A 19,417-nucleotide genomic window follows, 5' to 3' on the forward strand; every position below is an offset into this window, starting at 1 on the left:
CTCCGGGAACAGAGTTCCACACCTGGCCACCCTGTCACTCGCCAGGACCCTGTAGGCATCTGAATTTGCCACTCCCTCTCAGAAACTCTGAGGTCAGGGTCACAGAATCTTGTGGCTGATCCAGCCAGAAAGAAGCAGAGATGGGTTTGAGCCTGAGGCTGTTTGATCCCAAAGCTCTGAGCACTTGAGAGAAGGGAACTGAGGAGACTGAGCACCCCCAGCATTCCCAGGGTGGAAAATGGTGCCCCTTAAGCCCGCAGTCCCGGGGGTTTCTTCTCCCTGCAGAGGCTGAGCTGGTGGGAGGGGACGGGTCTGGGGGAGGGTGGGGGTGGGTAGAGAAGGAAGTAGGGGAGCACTAATCTGGGAGGAGTGAGGATGAGGGAGGGGGCGTCTGGGGTCCACAGATGCAACCAGCATCTTATCACATACCTGCTTTCCCCCACCCTGGCATGCAGAGCCTGACTGGGAGAGACCAGGGAAGGACCTGCTCACACCTGACCCTCCCCTCCCCATGTCTCTGGACATTGGAGGGGCTGGAACCCAGGCCACAGTTTCTAGATGTTTTCAAAACTGGAGTTGGGGTGGTGTGGGGGTCATGACCTAGCGGGCTGTCAAATCAGCACAAACAAGAGTAAAACAGAAGAGAAAAAGTCCACCTCAAGTGTGAAGGGCCAATAATACCCTGTGAAACTTCTGGTGGGGATATATTTCTACACCTGCACCCTGGGTGAAGGCGGAAAAGACTGTTCAACAGTGAAGTCTGGAGGCCAGTTTTTACGCGTGTCGGGACGTGTGTCCGCGTTACTGAAGGTAGTATTTTGGAGGTGCCGGCTGAGCATGTTCCTGTCTTAGGGTCAGAAGTTTCTGAAGCAACGTCTAGCCTGTGGCATGGCCTGTGTATTTATGTTTTCTCTGGCGTGAGCCCCAAACTGAGTGTGACAGCCTGTGCGGGTCTGTGTGCACGTGAGGAACACGAGCCGTCTCTGAGACCCTCTGCGGTGACTTTGCCAAGAGCTGTGAGTGAATCTCCTCTCCAGGCAGGGCCATCTGTTGACACATCACTACCTCTGACTGAATTTCTAGAGTGCTGAGAGTACCCCCCATCTGTTGGTGTCCATCTGTAGGTGTGTGACTTTGCTAGGATGCTTTTGACTGCCTATGGGTCTGCGGTTACCTTTGCGGGGGCAGGGGGCCTTTCCACGGGTGTGTGATTCTGTGTGCACCCCATCCCACCCGGATACGTGTGTTTCACTGGGTGAATGCTGCCTGTCCAGGGCTGAACTCTGATGGTGGTGTGTTCGCCTTGGGGGTTGCCAGCGGCGGACATTCCTGGGGTTTCTGGCTGTTTCGGGGGCGGCGTCCATGCTTTCGTGGCTGTGTGTTTCTCCCATGGCCCTTCAGTGTGATCCTGTCTGGGTTCTGCAGGCTCCACCCCCACGGGCCCAGTGTGGGTGGAGAGACCGGTTTCTCAGGTGGGTGTGCATCTGGGGTACAGTTCAGGGGGTGTATTTCCAGTTGGGCACCTTGCTGGGTGGGTGGAGCTGACCCTCCTCTGGGTGTGCCTCGGAGGGCAGGACTCTGACTGGGTCATCGCTGTATTCCCAACATCAAGGAGAATGGCTGGCCAAGAGAAAACCTCAGCAAACAACTTGTCAGAGGATGATTTGTTGAAAGAGAAGCTCCACAGTGGCATTTCTGGGGTTTCCGAGGGCGTGCCCTTGAGAACGTCTCCGAGTTTCCTTCTCAGCATCTGGGTGATGACGTTTCCCCATGCGCCCTTGCTGCTGGAGGTTCTTGTAGCATGTCTGTGTGGCGCTGTCTCCTTCCAGGTGTGTGTTTGTGGACCTGAGCGTGTGAGACGTGCTGAGGGCAGGCCAAGGGTCTCTCTGGGTGTGTGGTCTGTGACAGTGTTTCTGAGTGGCTATACCACATCTCCCTGGCAAGTGTCGGAATTCCTCAAGAGGGATCTGTTTTCATTTTTCCTTTTTTTGGGGGGGGTTTCATGTGGGTGTCTTTCTAGATGTGTGTGTGTGTGCGTGTGTGTGTGACGATCATCTCAGCAAGGGACCTGCTTCCACCTGTCTCCAGTGTGTGTGTGTGTCTGTCTTTACGTGGGTGACTCTGAGTTTGTCTTTGGTGGTGTTTCTGAGATGGGGGGGCACACCAAGGCCCTCTGGCTCCCTGTAAGCATCACAGTCTACAGTTGTGATTTCAACCCCATTTCCATCAGCCCGCACCTGGGCTTCGTTTCCTTTCACTTTTTCCCTCTCTGGCTGTGTATCTTGGGTCCCATCAGGGAGACTCAGAGCACTTCTGACTGCCAGACACACCAGCCACTGTTTCCAAAATACCACCTCCAGGGAGTTGCCTGGCGGTCCACTGGTTGGCACTCCACGCTCTCACTGCCGTGGGCCTGGTTTTGGTCCCTGGTCAGGGAACTAAGATCCCGTCAGCTGAGCGGCAGGCCAACAAAAGAACAAAAAACAAAACAAACCCAAAATACCACCTCCAGGAACACAAACATCCCAACACACACGCAAACTGGTTTCCGGCTGGTACCAGCCAGCGTTCCCTGTAAAAAGTCTATTGTCTCTGAGTGCTCGTCTAGCTGCCCTCCCACGACTGAGCTGTCTGATTCCTGTGGCTGGAGGCGGGGCCAGTTGCCCTGGATCTCTTCCTTAGGATCCTTCTCAGGCCTCAAGTTCCTAACTCCTCTGTCAGCACCTACCCAGTCACCCCAATCCAGACTCCACCTGGGGCGGGGGATAAAAGCCACGCCCCACATCGGTGAGGTGGGTGCAGCCCACCCCAGGTCGGCGGCACAGCCCCCGCAGCGCAGCCCCAGAGCCCAGCGGGAGGAACACTCGGGGAGCAGGCCCTGTCATCACACCACCCCCAAGACCCGCTTACCTCGAACGAGGACCACCTGCTCGGCTTGGCCGGTGCCCACGGCATTGGTGACGGTGCAGATGAAGGTGGTGTTGAACAGCCGGTCCACTGAGTGGACGATCAGCTTGGGGCCCTGGGCCACTGCTGAGGCTGGGAAGACACCGGAAGTCCTGGAGGGTGTGGGGGTCACGTGAGAGGGGCAGCATGGTCCACGGGGGGCCCAAATCTGGTCCCTGATGACACAACCCTCAAGAGCCAAGCTCCACAGACTTGAAACTTACTCCTTGACACCCCAAACTGCCAGCTCCCTCCTCCTGGGGGACTTACGTTTTCAGGCCTCGGGTGTTCCTTTCTCATGACACAGGAGTCTGGGCCCCCAGCCCCTCTTCCCCAGACCCAGGATCCAGCCCCCAGCCCCTCCTCCCTCAGACCCAGGAGTCCTCCTCCCCCAGCCCTTCCTCCCTCAGACCTAGGAGTCCTCCTCCCCCAGCCCCTCCTCCCTCAGACCCAGGATCCAGACCCCCAGCCCCTCCTCCCCCAGACCCAGGATCCAGACCCCCAGCCTCTCTTCCCCAGACCCTGGAGTCCAGACCCCAGCCCCTCCTCCCCCAGACCCAGGGCTCCAGGCCCCCAGCCCCTCCTCCCCCAGACCCTGGAGTCCAGATCCCAGCCGCTCCTCCCTCAGACTCAGGATCCAGGCCCCCAGCCCCTCCTCCCCCAGACCCAGGGCTCCACACCCCCAGCCCCTCCTCCCCCAGCCCTAGGATCCAGGGCCCCAGCCCCTCTTCCCCAGCCCCAGGATCCAGGCCCCCAGCCCCTCCTCCCCCAGACCCAGGGCTCCAGGCCCCCAGCCCCTCCTCCCTCAGACCCTGGAGTTCAGACCCCCAGCCCCTCCTCCTTCAGACCCAGGAGTCCAGGCCCCCAGCCCCTCCTCCCCCAGACCCTGAGTCCAAACCCCAGCCCCTCCTCCCCCAGACCCTGGAGTCCAGACCCCAGCCCCTCCTCCCTCAGACCCAGGAGTCTGGCTCCAAACAGGACTCACGTGCTCCAGTCGTAGCCCGTGGGCTCTGGTTTGCTGCGGACGTTACAGTTCAGGGTGGCCTCACTACGGCCGATGTACCAGTTGTCATCATAGCCGGATATGGAGACCTGGGGGGGGTCTGCAGGAAATAGGGGGGAATGGCTCAGTGACCAGGGGAATCCCAGAAGGGGTGACAAGTGAGTAGACAGATATGAATCCTAAAGAAACAGGATGGGCTGGCAGGAGGTGGACCCAGGGACAGTGCCTGCTCAGAGACCGTCCAGGGACGTCCCTGAGGGTCATTCTGAGGAAGTTATTGTTCAGTGCAGGCAGCGCCCGAGCGAGCCACTAGAGATAATGTGTGTCATTTCTGACATGCCCAGAACAGATTAGGGAATTAGTTTAACTGAAGGCATTGTCTGGGGAGCTAGTATAGAAAATGCTGAGTTGGGGTATGCGGTTGGAAAAGCTGCTAAGGTAACTATTTGGCAGAGTCCGTGGGGAGAGTGCTGGGAGAGCCTCTCTGGGGAATATGGGGGTGGGGGTGTCAGGGTAGGCAGTTTGGGGAAGAGCGAGCTCAGAACATATGGGAAGGGGTCCAGTGGTTAGGACCTGGTGTTTTCACCACCACGGCTCTGGGTTCAGTCCGCGGTCAGGAAACTAAGATCCCGCAAAACCACCACCACCATCGCCACTAACAACATTGACAGCAGCACAGTACGTCGACAGGGTCCACAGGGGCCAGTGTGCTCACATTCGGGGCAGAAGTTGGTGTAGAGACCCCAGGCGAGTCAGTATAGACAGTGTCCAGGGAGCCAATTCAGACAGTATGAACGGGGCGGGGTGGGGGTGTGTGCGTAAACAATACTGGGTTGGACCGAGTAGACAGAGTAGTTGATAGGACAGTGAAGGAGCAGTGTCAACTGGGGTCCATGGAAGCCAGAAGAGATTGCTGGGTGCACCTGTAAGCTGGTAAAAAAAAAAAAGGGATAGCCCTAGTTTGCGGTGTTTGTCAATTCTCTTGGTATAAACACTACCCACAGTTGATTCAAGCTACCAGTAACACTTAATGGACGTGGAATTGGGAAGAAATGTGTAAAACTGACCCTTGCAAGCCCATTCTGATGTACCATTGACTGTAGCAATAAATTGAGAGCCTACTGAAGCTAGTGTAGACAGTGGACAGGAAGGCAGTGCAGAACTTGATCCAGAGTGCCAGTGTGGACCACACTCCGGGATCGTGTAGACGGTGCCCTAGAGGGGCCAGTGTTTTGGGGCGGGGGAGCGGTCACAGCCTGATGTACTCACAGCGCACAGAGAGAATCACTGGCAGCAGTTTGGGCTCCTGGAAGCTCTCATGTTCCACTTTGCAGATGACCTTGACCCCGTCTGCTTCGCTCAAGGGTGTCACGGTGTAGCGGCTAGTGACGGTGACCGTGCCAGGCAGGGGCCCCGACCCCTGGGTCTCTTTGGCCTCTCCGTCCAAGGGTGAGAGCCAGGAGACCCGGGCAGGTGGTCGGCCACCCGCGGAGACACAGCGGGCCACGGGTACAGGATCCAAATTGAATGTGACCTCCTGTTTCTCGGCATGGTTCTGGGGCTGGGCTGGGGAGAGGAACAGAGGGGGTGGGTCACTCCACACCTAGAGTCAGTCCACAAACACCCTCAGCAGTGGAGCTGAGCAGTTAAGTCTCAACTGGAGTGGAATGGATTGCCATTTCCTTCTCGGGGATCTTCCTGACCCTGGGATCGAACCCACATCTCCTGCATTGGCAGGCGGATTCTTTACAGCTGAGCCATCTGGGAGGCCCAAGGCCCAACTGCAGGGCTTCACTTCCGAGTTTTGCTGCTTTGCAGCCGCATGGCTTTGGGCAAGTCATTTCCCAACTCTCTACGTCAGGTTCCTCTTTTTGTAAAGTGGGGACAGTAATAGGACCCACCACAGAGATGAAATAAATCGACATATAAAGCGCTTTGGACAGTGCTTGACACTCACTGTGCTAAGTGTTAGCCATTATAGTACAATGCATTCCCTGTTCTGTTCTGCTAGTAAAGCAGACGGTGTCCACAAGCCTGGATGAAGCTGTGTTTTTAAGCGAAAAGCCAAAGCAGAACAATGCAGTTCAAAGGTCCAGCTGAAAAGAACTTCTACTTCTTTTCCTTTCATCACCACTAGATTTCGGCCCAGCAGTGAGATAAAGGCAATGGAGATTCCCAAAGCTGGACATTTTTCGCCCTTTTCACCCATCCTCCTGGGAGACATGGAAAAATATTAGGTGGGGTAAAACCTCCATGAGGAATAATAATGCCAACCACAGTTACTGATGTGTGCTCCTAACCAGACAGTCCCCTCACGTTCTGACCCACATCACTACCTGTCCCTGGTCCCTGCTCCTGCCCACTGCGGAGTCTTTAGTGACTTGCACTGCCTGGAATGTTCTGGCATCTCTTCTTCTTGTCTTGCTCCTCCTCCTTTTCCAGATCCCAGACTCACTTTCTCATAGAAACTTCCCTGAAGTTTGACTCCCCAAGAAAGTAGAGGTTTCACTGTCCTGCTCTGTGCTTTTATATGCACCTGGTGCCTGGTAGTAAGTGATCTCTATGTATCTCTTAATAGAACAAATGATGGCAGAAAAAGAGAGGCCTTTGAGAAAGATGGGGAGGAGGAGAGTTGTTTACTATGTGAAACAACTGTGGTTCCTTGGGAAGGGAAGTGTGTACTGAGGGACATTACAGGGTACACTTCTCCAACTCTCTGCAGCTCAGAGCCGGGGGAACGTATCCAGAGTGATGTGGCTTCTTCGGAGTTGCTGGAAGAAGGCGGGACCCCAGGGGACCGCCAAGATTTAGCAAGAAATAGCATCCTTTGAAAAGATGCCTTCCCTAACTCTTCCACATTCCGCTAAGTGGTCATGCTGGTCACTCCCTGTTGGAGCCAGAAGGCTGGGAATTCTTCCTCCTCCTCATCCCTTAGTTCACGGACAAGCACCCACTATCTCCCAAAAGGGTGATTATTTCACTTCTCTGTTTATTCCTCTCCTTTCCCCACTCCTCCCTGCTTCTTCCCTCTTCCAAACCAATGCCTTCTCTCACCTGCCTCCTTGCTTCCTTCTACCTTTGTCTACTCTTCTGATGCCCCATGCCCATCACCCCTCCCTGCCCCTGGCAGCCAGTTGATCTTTTTTTTAAATTTTATTTATCTTTGGCTGCTCTGGGTCTTCGTTGCTGCAAGCGGGTTTGCTCTAATTGCGCTGAGTGAGGACCACGCCTGGTTGTGGTGCACGGGCCTCTCATTGTGGTGGCTTCTCTTATTGTAGAGCACTGGCTCAGTAGTGCTGCTGCACGGGTCAGGTTGCTCCATGGCATGTGGGATCTTCTGGGACCAGGGATTGAACTCATGTCCCCTGCACTGGCAGGTGGATTCTTAACCACTAGACCAGCAGGGAAGTCCTGCCAGTGACCGCCCCCCCCCACTTTTTTTTAAAGAATTTCAAGACCCTGGTCAGGGTGTTCTTATGATTTGAAACCGTCTTATGGCTCCAAATAACATTTCAGATGAAGGGAATTCGCTGGTGGTCCACCACTGGTTAGGACTCCATGTTTTCACTGCCAAGGGTGTGGGTTCAATCCCTGGTTGGGAAACTGCGATTCTCCAAGCTGCTCAGCACGGGGGAAAAAAAAAACCAACAGATGAATTCCAGCCACCTGGCCTCTTGTCTATGAGGTTCGTGTAAGCTGGCCCTGTTGGTTCCTTGCCTCGTTGAGGCTCACTCAAGCCCTTGCCACTAGCCTCCTGTCTCTTCCTAGAATGTGCCAGTCTGTTTCTCTTATCCCAGCCTTTGCCTAGACTGTCCCGTTCCCTCTGCTGGACCTTCCTTCTTCTTCCCGAGGGTGGCTCCTGCTTACCCGGGGAGACTTGACTAAGAGGCTTTCACTAACCATTCTCTCTACAGGAGTCCACTGGGGCCTTACAGTGAATATTACAACATCCTGGAGCTCCTTTTGTTTGCTAATTTGATTATTCTCTGGCTTGACCTCTAAAATGTTTCCATAAGACAATGACATCTCACTACCTCCACTGCCTCCCCTTTGGTCTACCTGCCATCACCTGTCTCCTGGACTTAGGCCCTCACCGCCTTTGTGAGCCTCCATCCTCACTCCCCACATAGCCTGTGAAAACCCAAGTCAACACATTCCTCCCCTACTCAGAATCTCCTGTAGCTGTTGTTCTCTCAAGGCAAAAGCCAACATCTTCTCATGGTCCATGAGGTCATTTGTGATCTGTGCTCCCCCATCACTGCCTTGACCTTGCCTCTCCCTGCCCCGCCCTCCCCATTCACTCATCTCCAGCCATTCTGACTTCCTGGCTTTTCCTCAGACCTTCCAGGCGTGCCCTGCCTCAGGGCCTTTGCACTTGCTGTTCCTGCTGCCTGAAACTCTCCTCCGTGGACCTGCAGGACTCCCTCAAACCCTCCTACTTTGGGTTCAAATAGCACCAGACCACCCTTACTAAAATGGTAACCTATTCTCCTCCAATTTTTTTTTTCTCCTCCAATTTCTAAAGTGCCTACAACCGCCCAGCTCACTCTTTTTCTTCTTATTTATGTTATCTACTCCCTTAATTGGAGTCTAAGCTCCAGGAGAACGGGGACTTCTGTTCTCCTAAGGGCTTCATCCCTAGAGCGTGGCACAGCGTTTGCCATCGAGTAGGGGCTCAACCATCTGAACGCTTCTTGCCGGCTGTATCTCCTCCCTGCAGAACTACCGGTGGCAAATAGCAGGTGCTTAGTGAATCACGGCCAGCCAATTGATGACCGCAGACAAGGTAGGTCGATTTCCCAGCTAAAGCCCAGAAACAGGCCCGTGGGGGCGCTCGCGCATTGCACCCCTCCCCCTCTCGCTTCGCCGCAGCCCCCCACCCCCACCCTGCTCACCTATGACTCTGAGCCAGGTGACTCCCCGACTGGTGCCCTTGGGAAAGGTGGCAAACTCGCAAGTGTAGTTGCCCTCGTCCTCCACCGTCAGCCCCCGGAGGGACAGCGTGGCGTCCCGCACCTCCAGCTCCGAGCCTTGCCCGGCCCCCGAGCTCGGCGCGGTATTGACGAAGGACAGCCGCTCCTTGCCGGGCTTCGGGCTGGGGAAGCTGCGACCATACTGGGGGTGGAAGATGGCCACGTTCTGTTTGCCTTCGGGCGCGTCCAGGCGCAGCCACGTCACCTGGGACACTCGGATTTCAGGCGCTGAAGGCAGCAGGTGGCACGGCAGCTCTACCGTGTCCCCCAGGTTGCCCCGCACCTCAGCGGCGACCTGAACTCGCACATCCTGGGCTCCTGGGGAGAGAGGAGAGAGAGAGATGTCGGGTCGGGGAAGTACCTAGAAATCCCTGGGCCAGGCAGAGCCATCATGGGAGGGGGCCCCCTCCACCCCACCCTGGAAATGCAGACCTCAGGGTAATGCAGGCATCTTCACGCTGTCCCAGTTCCCAAAAGGCCAGCCAGATAAGACAGTTTGAGGAAAACTAGGGCCATTTGGGTTCTGGGCTAGCTGTGGAATTACTGCTCATGATCTTCGGTGTGATGAATAAATTGTGATTATGTAGTATTCATGTAGCCATGAAATTAAAAGACACTTGCTCCTTGGAAAGAAAGATATGACAAACCTAGACAGCATATTAATCTGCAGAGACATCACTTTGCCAGTAGAGAGTCAAAGCTATGGTTTTTCCAGTAGTCATGTATGGATGTGAGAATTGGAGCATAAAGAAAGCTGAGTGCCGAAGAATTGATGCTTTTGAATTGTGGTCCTCGAAAAGACCCTTGAGAGTCCTTTGGATAGCAAGGAGATCAAACCAGTCAATCTTAAAAAGAAAATCAACCCTGCATATTCATTGCAAGGACTGATGCTGAAGCTGAAGCTCCAATACTTTTTGGCCACCTGATGTGAAGAGCTGACTCACTGGGAAAGACCCTGATGCTGAGAAAGACTGAAGGCAAAAGGAGAAGGGGGCGGCAAAGGATGAGATGGTTAGGTAGCATCACTGATTCAATGGACATGAATTTGACCAAACTCTGGGAGACAGTGGAGGACGGAGCAGCCTGGCATGTTATAGTCCATGGGGTGGGAAAAGAGTGGGACATGACTTAGCAACTGAATAACCACAAAGTAGTCCTTAAATCAAAAATCTTTAAAAATATCCTATTTTATTTCATTTTTCACTACACAGCTTTTAGTGTCTTAGTTCCCCTACCTGGGATAGAGCCCGGGCTTCCCATTGAGAGTGCTGAGTCCTAACCACTGGACTGCCAGGGAATTCCCTATCTTATTGAAGTATAGTTGATTGATTTATTTTTAACATTTTATTTATTTCTTTAATTTTTGTCTGTGCTTAAGTAGTTGTGGTGCTTGGGCTTAGTTGCTCTGCAGCGTGTGGAATCTTCCCAAATCAGGGATAGAACCCTGTGTCTCCTGCATTGGCAGGCAGATTCTTTTTTATTTTCAGTTTAATAGACATTTATTCCATTATTATATAGTTGAACAACCTCTACACACAGAATAATATGGTTTAAGATTTTTTGAGTAGGAAGGAATTTGGATCTCAAAAGGTTTTGCAAGTCTGTTTTCTGGAAATGACTTAAGTGGGCCTTTTAAAAACCCTTGGGGAAAAAAAAAAAAACAAGAAAAATTGGTTCAAGAAAATCAGTAATTAGATTTCAAAATTAAACTACCTATTGAGACAGCAAACCAAGAACTGGGGTAATTCCTCTTCCGTATTTTCTACGTTCAAACACACCCTGGGAAACAGAAGTCTAGTCTACAGGAAGACACGATGCAACGAGCAGAATGAGGTGGTGAGCCCAGCCACAACTGGTGGCCTGCCAAGTCTGGAACTGTGAAGCTCTTGAGGGTGGTTTGAGCAGGGATGGGAACAACTGTAGACAGCACAAAGTCAGAAGCCAATTGAACTTGTAGTGACACCAACTACATGATTTTTCTCAGTAGCCTTTTTTTAAAAAAGATACTTATTATTTATTTGTTTATTTAGTTTCCAGGTCTTAGTTGCAGCACACAGGATCTTTGATCTTCATTGCAGCATGTGGCATCTAGTTCCCTGACCAGGGATCGAACTTGGGCCCACTGCATTGGGAGCACAGAATCTTAGCCACTGGACCCCCAAGGGAAGTCCTTCTCAGTAGCCTTTTAAGAATGGAGTGACTTGACCCTAGAGAACACTGATTACACTTAGCAATGATACTTTTAAATATAACCACCCCTATTTCCTGCATCCCCTAAGGTGGTTCATGATGGTCACAAACTAATACTACAGATAAAACATTTAATTTTTTGATAAGTTTTTACTATCGTCCTACACCTGAAAGGGATCTGATGAACATCAGCCTCCCAATCCTAAATCCTAGGAGTTATTAGCTCCTAAAACCTCAGGGCTAATAACTCCCTCTCACTTATCTAATGTTCAATTTCCATTCGTTTTAATCAACACCAATGTCAATACAACCATGTTGCATGAAGTTCAGTATTCTACACATGCCAGAGTCTGAACCAGGAGCTTTATGTGAACTTCAGTGGTACCATGGAGGCCAAGGCAATTTAATTTTGGTAAACCAGGATTTGATTCATTTGTGAGAACCCTCTTGCAACAGGTCTATTCAATTCTCTTAAAAATGGTGGCATTACTTTTTGCCTTTCAGAAGCAGCAGTTACATAAATGAAGTACCAGATTAAGCCTAAAACATGGACCCTAGTCAACTTTATTTTTCTGCATATGATCTTGAGAAAGGATCAGGACACCCTTCACATTTCCAAGAAATATCCAACTTAAAACGTTGTAGCTGCCAAACTCCATAGAACTGCAGAGCATTGCATCACCCCAGTAAAGCTGCAGGTCTCATCACATGCATCAACAAATCTACAGGGTGAAATTTCTGCACTCCTCTTTTATAGAACTTTACACCTATTGCCCAAACAGCATTTTAAACATGGACATATCAACTCCCTAAGAAAGCAAAAACAAAGGCATTCCCCTTATTAGAAACGGGTTACACCATCACTTAAAGTCTTCGAGCATCACTGCACTTTAACTTCCATAATTTTTTTTTTTTTTTTTGGCTGTACCAGGTCTTAGCATGTGGAGTCTTAGTTCCAGACCGACCAGGGATCAAACGCGTGCCCCCAGAATTGGAAGCACAGGGTCTTAACCACTGGACCACTGCGGAAGTCCCTAACTTTTATAATTTGACAATGCATTCAATGAAGCAATCTGCACACAACTAGTTTCAACAGACAAATTAAAAAACACTTTTAAGCAGACAAGAACGTCCTAAATTATTAGGTAAGAACTTGACAAACATTACTTATATTAGCGGTAGCGGTGGAGTTGGAGAGTACTGCACCTTCTCCAAGCTGCACAGCGAGAGCCACCAATAGCTTGGTGGAACTCGTAGCCCTTGCCTGGCCCGCGGCTCTTTCTGCCTGCAGACGTCAGCCCCCGTATCTCCTCGTGGTTGTGGACTGGTTTAGTGGTCCACTAGGGGTCAGGGTTTCTTCTGATAGCTGTATGGAATGGATCAATGAGGATAACCTCAAAGAATTGGTATGTAGACTCTTCACCAACCCAGTAGGGATTCAGGAGCCTTAGGGCCCCACGGTGGCGTCCAGCGCGCTCCTCCGCAGCAGACTGAAGGCTTCGAGCAAACTGGAGCTGGTTGACACCATGGGAGACAGGCTTGCCGAAAGTGGCACCCTTAGGAACTGGGCGTTTGTAGCCACCGTGGCGCACACGAATCCGATATATGACATAACCTTGCTTGGCCTTGAATCCCAGCCTGCGGGCCTCATCGGGCCGGGGCAGGGGTGTTAGGGGGGATAGGGGAGGTGCAGCGCGGGGGGGGCGCGGTGCAGCGCGCAAGAGCGGGTGGTACCGCCAGCAGCGCACCCGGGGTAGGAAGCGCATCACGTCTGACTGCTTCTTCCTCCATAGCTCGTGGATGTACTTGTCCGCACCCATTTCGACTCACCCTGATGGCTGCCGCCAGACGAAAAGGACCGAACCTTTCTCCCTGGCAGGCGGATTCTTAACCACTGGACCACCGGGGAAGTCCTATAACTGATTTACCATGTGTCAGTTTTAGGTGTATAGCACAGCCGTTCAGAATTGTCTTCAGATTCTTTTCCTTATAGGTTTAACAAACATTGAGTATAGTTCCCTGTGCTATGCAGTGAGTCCTTGTTGGTTATCTCTTTTATGTAGTATTTCTTTTCCTTAGACGATGAAGGGTGGATGAGAATTTCCTGGTTTCCGATCCACTGGTTAAGGCTATGCTCTCTCACTGCTGAGGGCCCAGGTTCAACCCCTGGTTAGGGAACTAAGATTCCACAAGCTGCCCAGCACAGCCAACAAGAAGAAGAAAGAAGGGAAAGATAAAAGGTGGAAATGTCATATCTGAAATGTTCATCCAAAAAAAAAAAAACCCAAAATGGTAAAGTGATGAAGCAAACAGGACAGAATATGACACGCTGTCAAGTCTAGAGGCAGAGATGAGGGAGGCTGCTGGGCCTTTCTCCCAACTTGCACGTGTATGTTGGAAACTTTTCATTGTCAAATGTTTGGAGGGAAAAAAGAATTTTCCAAAAATAACAAAAACTCAAATCTATGCCAAAAGAAATTAAAAAAAAATTTAAGGGTATATATTTCATTTTTTTTCCTGCACAGTTGTTTCTAGAAAACCTACAACCCTCTAAGCCTGTTTTTTTTTTTTTTTTCTATTAACAGCCTTATTGAGATTAATTCCCATTTATCCATTAAAAATGTATGAGTCAGTGGCTTTTCATGTATTCACAGGAGTTGTGCATCCATCGCCATAATCAAGTTTAGGACATTGTTATAATGCCCCAAAGAAATCCATGTAACAATCATACAGTCAGTTGCACCTCCCATTGCCCAGTCACTGACAATCAGTGATCTACTTTCTGTCTAGAGACTGGCCTCTTCCGGGCATATCACATAAATCAAATAAAAAAATACGTGGCCTTTTGTGTTTGCTGTCTTTCACTTGGCAGTGTTTTCAAGGTGTACCCAGGCAGTAACGAGGATCAGTGCTTCGGTTCCTTTTTATGGCTCAGTAATATTCCACTGTACAGACTGACCATGTTTCGTTCATTCATTTAGCAGCTGATGGACAGCTGAGTTGTATTCACCTTTTGGTGATTATGAACAAAGCTACAGTGAACATTTCCATGCCAGTTTTTGTCTGAATATATGGCTTTTATTTCTCAGCTCATCATTGGTTTTCTGGCTTTTAATAAAAACGAACATAAAAATAAATGTTTCTCCAGAAACTTCCGCTGGTGGTCCCGTGGCTAAGGCTTCATGTTCCCAATGCAGGGGCCCAGGTTCAATCCCTTGCCAGGGAACTAGATCCCACATGCCACATCCCTAACTCTAGCCCTATGACCCAGCGCAGCCAAATGAATGCATTAATAATTTATTTTTAAAAAAGGCGAATTTTTTTTTACCGTGCAAGGCAGTAAAGCATGGGGGACTGAGAGCACAGACTGCGTGCCTTCAAATCCTAGCTCTGCCACTTACTGGCTGTGTGACGTTGGACAAGTCGTTTAACCTCTCTGTGCCCCAGTTTCCTCAGCTGTAAAGGGGAGGGTAATAATGGTGCCCACCTCCTAGGGGTTGCTGTTTAAGGATTAAAGGATGTTTGTTGAGCACTTAGTACACAGGGCCCCAGGAAGTGCAAGATCAGTGCTTGGTAAATAAACATAACCAGCTAAGTATAATTACAAGTAGCCCTTGACACCCAGCTCCGAGGCAAAGGCCCATGCCAAGCTGCCCTTGACCGAGATGTGAGGGGAGGCATGTGTGCAGCGGCTGGCCTCCCACAGGAATCCAGGGAACATTAACAGTGACCCTAGTGAGAGGGTCCCCAAGAGAAGGCAGGACCCATCCTAGGCACTGCTCAAAAGAAGCCATCAGTCAAGGCCGTGTGACACACATATCATCTCGTGGAATCCCTACATATATCTTGCAACTCAAACCCAGGGGGGCCACCTTGAGATGTGGGCATCCTCCCCTCCAGAGGGACCACACTGCAGAGTGTCATGTGTGGGACCCTGGAGCAGATGGCTGGGGGCTTCCTGCTGGCTCTGTGCCCTCTTAGGTGGGTGACTTTTTTTAAAAAATATTTATTTATTTGGCTGCACCAGGCCCTGGTTTCAGCATGTGGAATCGTCCATCTTCATTGTGCCACATGGGATCTTTAGCTGTGACATGGCAACTCTCAATTGCAGCATGTCGGATCTAGTTCCCTGACCAGGGATCAAACCCGGGCCCTCTGCATTGGCAGCATGGAGTCTCCCAGCCGCTGGACCACCAGGGAAGTCCCCGGGTGACTTTGTTTTGAGCCTGATTTCCTCCATCTGTAAAATGGGAATGTTTGAGCAACCCTGTAGGGTCCCTGGTGACAAGTCCATGACATGATTTTCTCCCATAGGTTCCTCAGAGGGCAGGCACAGCAGGTGAGTCAAGTAGGGGCAGACAGCCACATGCTACCGACCAAGTCCAGCTCCCTCAGTTACTTTTGGCTCAGGTAGCATAGTTTCAGAAGTGACCTAGCAGCACAGAAAGGTCTGGAGGTCAAATCCAGACAAAAATCAGGATATGAGACCCTGGGGGCAGCAGTTGGGTGGAGCTGAGGCAGGGTCGCCCCCTTCCCTCAAGGTGCCAGGACCCTGCGTGGCTCCCAGAGGCGCTGAGGATGGGACAAGGGTTCCCAAGGGCTCTGCCCCCTTTGAGCTGGGTGAGGAGGGATGGGAACTCAGTCAGGGAAAAAACACCCAGGCCAGTGTGAGCGCAGAAGAGACGAAGGGTGGGGATGAGGGTTTAAGTTTTCTTCTTGAGGTAAGTGGGAACCATTGAGGGTTCTTCACTTGGAGAAGAACTTGACTAAAGCAAAGATTGAGAACTTCAAGGGCTTGAGTGGTAGAACCTTCCTGCTAGCCATTCTTTTCCAGCCTGTGCCAACCAGTGGGCAACAAATAGTTGCTCAACACGGTGACCCCAGGTACTAGAGAGTCAGTCCCTGAGGACGGGATTTATCTATCTTGTTGCTTACTGTATCCCTAGAGCCCACACCAGGGCATGGGTATAGTAGGTGCTCAATCAATACTGTTGGGGGAAAAAAACAAAAAACAAAAAAAACTGTTGAATAAATATCAAGATCTGTTCTGGCTGTACATTTCACAGATGTGTCAAGATAAGTCCTCCAGGAGTTGACATTCCAGGAGAGGGGAGAGATTGCACAGACAGTCGGTGGCGGGGTGGGGCAGGGCTGGGGCTGGAGGGGAGGACCTAAAGCAGGGGCCTGACCCAGCCAAGGGGAAGGGCAGGAGGGCTTCCTGGAGGAGGAGACCCTTCCCAAGGGAAGCCAAGCTCCAGCCCATGGAGCTCCACACCTTGCCTGGGTCACTGGGTCCCTTTGGGGACTCAGATTTCTTGTCCTAAGGAAATCCTGTGGCTGCCAGTTGCCTCTCTTCTGGGGAGTTCCCTGGTTGCCCAGTAGTTAGGACCCAGGCTTTCACTGTCGTGGCCTGGGGTTCACACCTCTCTTCTGAGGGAGGTTGTCCTCCTGCAACTCAAGTGGCCCTGGTAGCTTCAGAAGATTTAAAAAAAAAAAAGCAACAAGAAAAAAAAAACCCCACTTTTGGGGATTTCTTGGCAGCTTAGTGGTTAGGACTCTGTGGTTTCACTGCTGAGGGCAGGGGTTCAATCTCTGGTCGGTAAGCCTGAAATAAATGAATTAATTAAATTAAAAAAAACCCCACTTTTAGCTTCTTGTGGGGCAAGCTTCTCAGGAATTTCTTTTATCACCAATACTTTGTCCTGGATGGCCATACACCCTTCCTCTTTCTGACTAGCTGGCCCTCATCATCCCCTCACCCCGAACCCATTTCCCCATCTCACACACCAGGTTTTCATGACCCTCCTGAGCTCCTGGAGGGCAGGAATTCTTTGCCTGGTCTTGTTCACAGGGTTACACTCGAGACCTGCAACAGAGACCTGCTCCTGGTAGATGCTCCATATATGTGAAATGAAGGAGGTTCTAAAATTCCAAGGCTCCACGATTCCCATTCTAAATGCCTCATTTTGAATGAATGAATAGCATGGTTCAGCCCCCATATGGTTAATGGCCCATCTTTTCGGTCTTTCCACCTCAGTAAAAGGTTTACGATGGAAGCTTTGGAGTCATATCTGACTCCACTTTTTCTCTCTCAACCCCCATTGCAATCCATCAGGAAATCCCATCAGCTTCTTCTTCAAAATATATCTTCAAGTGGACCAGGTTTGACCCCTGCATTACCCGTATCTTGGTCTAAGCCAGTGGCATCTCTCCCCTAGGTCATCTGACACACACCCCCTCCCTTGCCATGAAGGGCTGCAGGTGCCCCCTGCAGTTCCCACACGCAGAGAAGGGTCTTCTTCTATGGCTCTCTCCTCACTCGGAAAATAAAAAAAGCTCAAGTCTTTATAGCAGCCCACAAGGTCCTGTGTGACCTGTGCCCGTGCTCTTTCTGACCTCATCTCTCACCCTCTCCCCTTGGCTCACCCTGCTCCAGACACGCCATCCTCCTCACCATTTCTCAGACATGCCAGGCAAGTCCCACCTCAGGGCCTCTGCACTTGCTGTTCTCTCATCCTGGAATACTTTCCCCTCCCTCGCTCCCTTCAGATCTTTGCTCTGGGGCGTTCCCTGACCACCCTAATGATGAGAACAGAAATTCCCTTGACACTGCTTCGTTTTCCTCATTGCACCTGATGTCTTTTACCTGCTAGAACATTAGTTCTCGGGGCAGGGATCTTTGTCTTGAAAGTGTTAGTCCCTCAGTCATGTCCAACTCTTTGTGATCCCATGGACTGTAGCCTGCCAGGCTTCTCTGTCTGTGGAATTCTCCGGGCAAGAATACTGGAGTGGGTAGCCATTCCCTTCTCCAGGGGATCTTCCTGACCCAGGGATCAAACCCGGGTCTCCTGCATTGGCAGGCAGATTCTCTATCATCTGAGCCTTGGTTCCTGCTGTATTCCCAGAGCCTAGAGGCGTACCCGGCACACTTACAGCTCTTACAGAGCTCCAAAAATGTGTTGAGTGAATGAATGAGGTGGAGATGGGGAAGCAACAGTGCATTAGATGACAGAGGCTGAGGCTGAGTTAGAGTTTGGGCTTTTTTTTAGGGGCACTAGGGAACCATAGAGAGTTACAGGCAGGGGGAGGGACAAGGTTAGATTTGTGCTTTAGAAAGAACCCTCAGAATGGACTGGGGCCAGGCTTCGGGGGTCAGGGCAGTGGGGATGGAGGATGAACTGGATTGGAAACACATTCAGAAGTTAGAACGGTTGGGACATGGAGGCTGACCGGCTGTGGGGCAGGGGTAGGTGGTGAGGGGAACGAGGTGTATTGGCTGATGCCCAGATGTTTTGCGTTTCAGGCAGAGGCGGGAGAAATGAAGCCAGGAGGAAGGTTGGCCTGGAGTTCAGACCCTAGCGTCCAGGACACTGTTGGGCGAGAGCCTGTGCCCTGACCTTGGCCAGAACATGGTCAGCAGCACAGTGGGGGAGGGTGTGGCCGTGGGAACACCAGCCGCCCTCAGCTTTCCTCAGCGAGCCAGGCTGGTGACAGCTTCATGGGGTGTCAGCTGGGTCCCCAGACACATTTCCCCTGCCTGTGGCCTGGCATGCTAGGCTTCCTGTGGTGGCAGGGCAGGGGCAGCCCAGGGCATTGTGTGAGCCCAGGGGAATCCTTTGGGCGGGTGGGGACAGAGACCCAAAGCCTGAGACCCTGAGATCCGGGGAGGGGAAATCAGGGCTGAGAGGAAGGGGCTGGGGGCCTGGACTCCTGGGTTCCTGCCTGCCTGGCTGGCTCCTCCCAGCTTGGCTCACCCTCTCCAGACCTACAAGGTATCGTAGACCTGCCCTCTGACCATAGAGTGTGGCGGACGCCAGCTGGCCCTCGAAGGCCAGCATGCTTGGAGTGCCAGCCTCAGCTGCTGCCTCAGCTACCTCCATAGTTAATTAATTGCATCAATCATGGTGCCCACCCCCACAGCGGACATCCAGGAGCCGGTTTGGTGGAGGGTGGAGGGGGGGGCGCGGGGGGAGGGCGGGGGGGGCGGGGGGAGGGCGGGGGGGGGGTAGAGGCAGGGGGCGGGTGTTGTTGAGCAGAAGCAGCCAAGATATTGGGCTGTCTGGGTCTGCATATCCTCACCTGCCTCCCCAGCCCACCTCTCTGATGGTGGTCATCACTCAGCTTGGAGGATGGTCATCATTCCCCTCCCTGGTCTGTGATTTTCTGCCTTTCTGCAGGGACTCCACCCCTACTGAAGGTCTCCCCTGTGGAGTCTGATGCTTCTGGGGGTGACTCTCTAGGACTGTTCTTCCTGGCTGAGCCCCTCAGACAGAACCCCACCCCACCGCTCTGCCCAGGCCGAGTT

The 19,417-nt window shown here is 51.8% G+C and overlaps 1 protein-coding gene and 1 pseudogene across 3 annotated transcripts in view; both read right to left on the bottom strand.

Annotated features, from left to right (window-relative positions):
- Positions 1 to 19,417, bottom strand: part of NECTIN2 (nectin cell adhesion molecule 2) — a 34,121-nt gene that overhangs the window by 11,196 nt on the left and 3,508 nt on the right. For all 3 annotated transcript variants that reach the window (XM_005900305.3, XM_070387551.1, XM_070387552.1), the window contains exons 2-5: positions 8,845 to 9,240; positions 5,219 to 5,515; positions 3,932 to 4,049; positions 2,911 to 3,059 (exon numbers count right to left, since the gene is read on the bottom strand). In XM_005900305.3, the coding sequence (XP_005900367.2) occupies positions 2,911 to 3,059; positions 3,932 to 4,049; positions 5,219 to 5,515; positions 8,845 to 9,240 (960 nt within the window). The remainder of the gene's footprint in view (positions 1 to 2,910; positions 3,060 to 3,931; positions 4,050 to 5,218; positions 5,516 to 8,844; positions 9,241 to 19,417) is intronic.
- LOC138991757 (large ribosomal subunit protein eL15-like) lies at positions 10,698 to 13,861 on the bottom strand (annotated as a pseudogene).

Source organism: Bos mutus, chromosome 18, assembly GCF_027580195.1.
Source record: "Bos mutus isolate GX-2022 chromosome 18, NWIPB_WYAK_1.1, whole genome shotgun sequence".
NCBI classification, from domain to species: domain Eukaryota; kingdom Metazoa; phylum Chordata; class Mammalia; order Artiodactyla; family Bovidae; genus Bos; species Bos mutus.